Source organism: Elaeis guineensis, chromosome 15, assembly GCF_000442705.2.
Source record: "Elaeis guineensis isolate ETL-2024a chromosome 15, EG11, whole genome shotgun sequence".
NCBI lineage: Eukaryota > Viridiplantae > Streptophyta > Magnoliopsida > Arecales > Arecaceae > Elaeis > Elaeis guineensis.
The window spans coordinates 39,322,206-39,329,705 of NC_026007.2; the positions used below are offsets into that span (position 1 = coordinate 39,322,206).

At 51.9% G+C, this 7,500-nt stretch overlaps 1 protein-coding gene across 1 annotated transcript in view; it reads left to right on the plus strand.

The window, feature by feature from the left end:
• The window catches only part of LOC140854039 (uncharacterized), a 10,894-nt gene extending 7,606 nt beyond the window's left edge, over positions 1 to 3,288 (plus strand). Inside the window, exon 3 of the mRNA XM_073249361.1 lies at positions 2,653 to 3,288. Within this exon, the coding sequence (XP_073105462.1) occupies positions 2,653 to 2,994 (342 nt within the window). The 3' untranslated portion in view covers positions 2,995 to 3,288. The remainder of the gene's footprint in view (positions 1 to 2,652) is intronic.
• Positions 3,289 to 7,500: the final 4,212 nt, after the last annotated feature.

The window sequence follows — 7,500 nt, forward strand, 5'->3', positions numbered from 1 at the left end:
GCTGGGATCCGGCTATGAAGAAGCTCGGCTGAAGTCTGTCTTAATAGAAGTTCGGAAGGAATTTATTTACAGTAGAGGCTCGGATAGAATTCGCTTACAGTAGAGATCCGGAGTAGACCGCCTGCAGTAGAAGTTTGGAGTAGACTGCTTGCGGTAGAAGTTCGTAATAGAGATCGGACTGGTGGAGCCCTTCCATTGTCGAAATTCGTCTGGGATCCATCCACTGTAGGAGTTCGGCTGAAATCCGGTTCTCATAGGAGCTCTGATGGGATCCGGAAGGTGGTCGACCGTTGTAGAAACTTGAATAGAGTCTGGTTACTGTAGAAATTTCGTTGTCGGAGAAGCTCGGACATTGACGAAGTTCGGAGTAGAGTCGTTCGTGGCCGGAAGAAATCTGGAAGGGATTCAGAGAATAGTCGATCACTGTAGAAAATCGACCGATAGCGGAGTTCAGAGGGCGTTTGGAGCAGTCTGGTAGATGAATGGAGAAGCTCATTGTCGGAGAAGTCCGGTATTATGGAAGCTCGGACGGTCGAGGGAGTTCAGAAAGATGCCACACAAGGTCGGAAGCCGGAAAAGCCCTGGAAGGTCGGCCTTTTACAAACTTCGGCTGGAGGTATTTTATACCCAACACCAGTCCCCCTACTTCTGAGTTCGGGTTCCGAATGAAGTATAGAGAAATTTTCACAGTCGAAGTTGCCTCCCTTGATTTCCGCACTCGGTGATTTTCAGATATTTTGGCGCTTGGCGCGCTGGTGCCAGAGCCTTTTCAAATCGAGGCGATCCGAAAAGATTTTTTCAGAATTTCTGCTGGAGCGTTGCTCTAGGTACGGCGCAATAATGATTTTGTCAGCTGTCAGCCGTTTTCAGCCGCCTGCCATGGTGAGTGGGACAAGCGGCGAGTGTAGGTCGGCCAGAGGAGATCCGCAATCATTACTGCGCCGGGCCTTGTTGCCTATTTAAACCCGCTCCCCCCTTCCAGGAATTTCACTTTGCTTGAGAGTCCTGTTGGTGCCCTTCTTCTCCGAGAGTTTCATCCTGTTCGGCGTTAGGCATTCTTCGAGTCGATCCCCATTTTCACATCTCTGCACTTCTCGGACCAACCTAGGTTAGTTCCAGAACTCCCCTCTTCATTTTTTCTCTTGCTGTTCTTCTTCCATTTTTCTTCTGTTACATTCCGCCTGTTCAGTTTTCCGCGAGCACCCCTACTCTTATTTTTCCCAATTTTTTCGGGATTTTTAGGGTTTTTGCTTGATTTATAATGTCCTCCAGCACTTCCTCCTCTAGCAGTTCTAGGCGTTCGTCCGTCCCAGCTCCCTAAAACCTCAGTTCTATAGATGAACCTCGTCCGGTCTTTGTACCAGACACCATCCCCAGCTCTCTGACTCCGGAGGAACTCTCACTGATTAGGATTCAGTACGGAGTTTTTCTGGAGTACGAGCTGGAGCTTCTCGGGCCGACTGGCCGGGCTAGCACTCCTCCTCCTGGCTGCTTCTGTTTATACCAAGAAGTTTTCCGCGTCGGGCTTCGACTTCCGCTCCCGCCTTTTGTCATCGCTCTCTTCCGTCTTTTAAACATTTCTTTAGTTTCTGTAGCGCCGAACTCCTTTAGATTTCTGATAGGGTTTCTTTCCCTCTGTTGCCTAGCCGAAGTCCAGCCAACCCTTTCCCTGTTTAGGAATTTCTATACTTTCAAGCGTTACCCCTCGGCAAAAGACTGGTGGTACTTCTCCCCCCAGTTTGGTAGAAAGAGGTTGTTGAAAGACGCCCCCTCTTCTATCCACAACTGGAAGGAGAGGTTCATCTACGTCCGATGTCCGACCTTGGAGCTGGGATTACCCCCTTGGGGCTCTCTGAGGGATTCCATCCATCGGGCTTCTAGCCTGAAAAAGGACGACCTCGAAGCCTCCAATAAGCTCGAGGCCTATCCAGCCCCCCTCCTCTCTGAACTTCTGAAGGAACAACTCTTGTTCAACGTCGGCCTGAGCCCTCTTGATCCTGTCGGTACTATCATTAATATATATATATATATATATTTTGCTGCTTTTCCTTTCTCTTACTCTATTTCTGAGCCGTGTCGATCTCCTTTTATTGCAGACATGGACACAGGCGTGACTTGGAGGTTAGCCCAGGGTCTCAAGACCCACAAAAGAAAAGGCGCTGCGACTTCAGGGTCGGCGAAGAGAGCCAGGACAGAAGAGACGAGTTCGACCGTGCCTGCTCAGGTGGCCGTTGCCGTCGACGTCCCCTCTGACGTCGAGCCCGAAGTCCCCCGAGCCTCTTCACGGAGCCCCCTGGTCGAGGTTCCTGCTCTAGAGGCTCGTCCCGAGGGGATACCGGGGGTCGAAAGGAGGAGAAAGAAGATCCTGGCCCGCAAGAGTCGCAGCCGCAAGGCTGCCATCGAGGGGGCCGACTGCTCCGAGGAAGATCTGGGGAAAAATCCCTTCAACAATAGGGATTTAATAAAGAGACTGATCGAAGGGTGCATTCTGCCCGAGGTCGTCCACAGGACGTCCTTGCTGATCCTGAGCTGCGGGTTTGGGACTCTTTGGGATCTTTTCTCGAGGTAGGTCAATTCACTTTTTTCTTCTTCTTGCTTCTTTACTTAGTTTACTCCTTAGTCTTTATATTGACTCCCCGGCCTCTCTTGCAGATTGGACATCAGCTCATCACCAACGTCGAGGCGATGAAGATCACCAAGAGGAAGGTGGCTTGGGCGGAGGAAGGTCGCCTGGCTGAGGCCGCCCGCCTCGAGGAGAAGATCGTCGAGGTCACAAGTCTCCAGGAGGCACTGCAGAAGGAGGGACAAACCTCATCCGAACTGAGGGCTGCCTTGGAGGAGGAAAGGAAGAAGGCAGAGGCCGAGGTCTCCGAACTGAAGGCACAGGTCTCCGAGCTGAAGGCGCAGATCCCGTCCCTAGTCTCGGAGGTGAGGGCCCGAGCGGTGGAGTTCAAGACCTCCGAGATGGAGGATCTGCAGGTCCAGTTCGGCTAGGACGCTTTCATCAAGGGCTTCGAACTCTGCCAAGAGAAGGTGGTCGGAAAGTTTTTCGAACTGGACCTCGGCTTCCTGGATGAGGCGTTCGACGATGAAGCCGGACCTTCCGAAGCCGCTGCCGGTCCTCCTCCAGTTGGGACCTCTTCAGCCACTACGGCTGTCGCGACCGACCTTCCGGGGGTGTCGAGCTCCTCCACTTCTGTCCTAGAGGTTCGAAACTTCTAGTTTTGTATTTTTCCTTTGTGGTGATTTTTCTTTGTTCTCTTGTACTTAAAAATTATTTAATCAATGAAATCGGATTCTTCTTTACAGAGAGCTCCTTTTTCTTCATCTGCATTCTTTTCCTTCTCTTTTGTCTTCTGGCACTAATTTGAGTTGTGGCGCTCTTGTCTTTCAATGACAGTGCCCTGTCGAAGCTCTTCCCCTACCACAGGGGATTCCTCTGAAGTTGATGATCCGAGACCTCAGAAGGGAAGTTTGTCACTTGACGAAGAAATCCAAGAAGCTGGATGACGAACTTCACCGGCTGAGGAAAAGCCATTCGGAGGTCACTGCGGAGGCTACTCGCTTTCGCGACCTCCACAAAAAGGGTTTCATGGAATACACCCGGAGGAAGGCCGACTTCGCGGCGGAGCTTGAGGAACTCCGAAAATGCGCCAGCGACCGATCTTGGACTCAGGCTTCCAAGATCAGCTCTCTTGAAGTTGAGCTGGCGGCTGCACGGGAGAAGATCGACCAGTTAGAAGGGAGCTCGTCCTGGCTCGCCACTCAGGCCGAACGCGATCGAGACTGGTCGAAAAAATTATCTGACCTTCAAAAGCAGCTGCAGGACGCTGAGGCGAACTACAACGCTTACCGAGTCGGCTGGTGTGGGTAAGTAGAAGACTACCGAAGGAAGCTCAAGATGGTGATCGACGAAGTTGCCCGCCTTCAGAGGCAGTTGTCTGAGAGAGTCCAGCCCACCTCTGCACAAAGCTCCGACGAGCTTCGCTCCATGAGGGGGACCATGGCAGAACTGTCTATGGCCCTTGAGCGGGAGGAGGCCGAACTGCAGCAGCTGAAGATTCAGCTGGCTCACGAGCAGCAGACGGTCAAGGATGTCGAGGCGGAGTCCGAGGTCTTGAGGAAGAGGCTTCGGGAGTCGGAGGGCGAAAGCCGGTGGTTCTACCAGATGTACCGGGAGATGCTGCTTAGAAAGATGGAACTGAAAGAAGAAGTCGAAAACTTAAAGCAATCCCTAATAAGGACTGGAACCGAGAGCTCGAAGTTGGAAGGAGTCGAGCTTCACCTTTCGTCCTTCCATGTATTCTTTTTTTTTTTTGTCGTTTTTCTTTTTTGGGCCTTCAGGGCTTTGTAATGTACACTTCACTAATGAAATAAAAAGAAAATTTTCATTATCTTGTCTATTCTTGTATTAAGTTGTCGTTTACCGAATTTCTTTTGTCTTCCATCTTGTTCGACGTCGGCGTTGTTTATAATTTCTCGTCGTCGTCGTGTTGATTTGCCTTTTTTGTTCATAATCGTAGGTCTTTTCGAGGCCATTTGAGTTTGACGCTTCCTCCCGGTGCTCGAGCTTGGGGGCCCGAACTTCTCGTTACCTTGAGGAAGTCGATTTTTCCTCGGTCTGTGTTGAGTTCCCTCTTAGCGACTGAGGGTTTTTGATAAGAGTCTCCTTCCTCGTTGAGATGAAATCCCTTGTGTCTTTGATGTAGTTTGTTTTTCACTTATCACTGGTGTAGTTCGTCGCTTTCCCTTTTCATCTTCCCCCTTTTTTTTTTTATGTTCGACTGAGGGTTTTCCCTCTGCTCTTAACGGGGTAGTAGGAGTGTAGAGGAGCCGTTGAGGAGGCTTTCCTCCTCGTCCGATCTTGATCGATCGGGTCTTTGTTTGTGTCAGGACGAGGTTCTCCTCCTATTCTCGACAGTCAATTTCAGCTCATGCTAGGACGAGGTTCTCCTCCTGTTCCTAACAAGGCTGTGGGGGCACGTAAGGGCTGTTGCTAGGGCCTCTCCTCTCATCCGGTCTCTAGATAACCGGGCCTTCGACTTTGCTCATGTTAGGACAAGGTTCTCCTCCTGTTCCTAACATGGCTGTGGGGGCACATAAGGGCCGTTGTAAGGGCCTCTCCCCCCATCCAGTCTTTAAATAACCGGACCTTCGACTTTGCTCATGTTAGGATGAGGTTCTCCTCCTGTTCTTAATATGGCTGTAGGGGCACATAAGGGCCGTTGTAAGGGCTTCTCCCCCCATCCGGTCTTTAAGTAACCGGGCCTTCGACTTTGCTCATGTTAGGATGAGATTCTCCTCCTGTTCCTAACATGGCTGTGGGGGCACATAAGGGCCGTTGTAAGGGCCTCTCCCCCCATCCGATCTTTAAGTAACCGGACTTTCGACTTTGCTCACGTTAGGACGAGGTTCTCCTCCTATTCCTAACGTGGCTGTAGGGGCACATAAGGGCCATTGTAAGGGCCTCTCTCCTCATCCGATCTTTAAATAATCGGACCTTCGACTTTGCTCACGTTAGGATGAGGTTCTCCTCCTGTTCCTAACGTGGCTGTGGGGGCACATAAGGGCCGTTGCAAGGGCCTCTCCCCCCATCCGGTCTTTAAATAATCGGGCCTTCAACTTTGCTCGTTCTCCTCCTGTTCCTAACACGCTTAGTTTCGATTGTCGGAAGGAGCTACTCCCTGTCATTATGAGCTCATGCCAAAAGAAAAGATATGCAAATATGAAAGAAACTTTTATTTAAGGCAAAGTTATTGGTAGTACATCTGTAGATTTTTCGAATCTCATAGCCACGGAAGGTCTGCTCCCCGTCGGGGTCCTCCTGAGATGGAGTTGATAATCCCAATTGGAGGTCAATCTTCAGGCTGCTCCTCCCTCTTTGGCGGCTCCGATTGTGGCAGGGCTCTCGATCGATCTTCCCTATCTTCAGGTCGGCGTCGAATGAATCTGTCAAGCCAACCTCATCTAATGAGCTCCTCGATCTCGTCTCGGAGCTGAATGTACTCCGTGTCGTGGCCGTGGTCACAATGATAGAGGCAGAACTTGTTAGGGTTGCATTTTTCGGGATGTGTGCGCATCTTTTCCGACCTCGGCAGCTGCTCCCTGACCTCCACAGCACTTGGGTTTTCGATGCGTTGAGAGGGGCGTAGCTGTGGAATCTTCCTGGGGGAGAGCCCCTCCGAACTCTGTGGTCCGGGCTTCTCTACCTACGAAGCCCGGAGAGGAGTCTGGACACGCTTGTGTCCGGAGGGAGTTCGAGAACGTGGCCGAGCTTCACTCGGCCCTTTTTCAACTGCGGGCTTGCTGGAGTCTCCCGCCTGCTGCTCCTTCGCGGCCTCCTCGTCCTTCATCTTGAAGGCTTCTTCTGGTTGGGCATATCCTTCGGCCTGAGCCAGCGAATCAGCAAAGTCCCTAGGATATTTCTTTTCCAGGGAAAACAGAAGATCGTTCTTTTGAACACCGCCCTTCAGGGCAGCCATCGCGACCGATTGGTCCAAGTTTCGGACCTCCAATGCGGCGACGTTAAAACGGTTGACGTAAGCTCGGATGGATTCTCCCTCCTTTTGCTTGATGTTGATGAGGGACTCCGAACCTCTCTGGAGGCGCCGGCTGCTGATGAAATGAGCAACGAACTGGTGGCTCATCTGATCAAAGGAGAAGATAGTATCCGGCTTCAGTGTCGAGTATCAATTTTTTGCTGCTCCCTTCAAGATAGACGGAAAAGCTCGGCACAGAATGGCGTCTGGCGCGCCATGGAGCAGCATCATTGTCCGGAAGGCCTCCAGGTGGTCAATCGGATCCGAGGTCCCGTCGTAGCTCTTGAATTGGGGGAGCTTGAAGTTCGACGGGATTGGCTCCTGCATAATCATTTGAGAGAAAGAAGGGTCAGTGCAGATGTCCTCACCGTAAGCAGTGGGAGCATGACGGAGCTCTTCAATCCATCAGTTCATCTCCCGGAATCTTTGATCTAGGAGGTCCTCTCGACTGCGAGTCTCGAGGGTCTTCTAGTGGAACGGAGGTAGGGACTCTCCGAGGGTGGAATTGTGATCGGATGGTGGGCTCTCCGCCTTCTGCTTCCCTTTTCCGGGGAAGACGGGGCGACTTGCCCAAGTGGCCCGTCTGGTCGCCGGATTCTGAAACTCCGACGATGCTCTTTCCAGCCGCACTGATGCCTGCGGCTGCTGCGGCTGCTGCGGCTGCTGCTGCATGGCCTGCACTACTTCGGTGAGGCCCCTGACCTGCTGAATCAGCAAGTCGAACTGCTCCATGTCGACTGCCATTGTCGGAGGAGGAGCCTAGAAAACTGGAGATGAGGCCGGAGTTTGCGGAGCTCACTGAGATCTGGCCGTGGAGGCCGTGGATCGCCTGGTGGATGCCTTTCGGGGAGGCATCAAGTGGAGATCTGGCAGGAGAAGGAGAAGTAGATGTCGGAGAAGGTGACCGGAGACAGTCCCATTGAGCACTCCTTTAAGAACAAGGGTACTGCGAAGACACAGT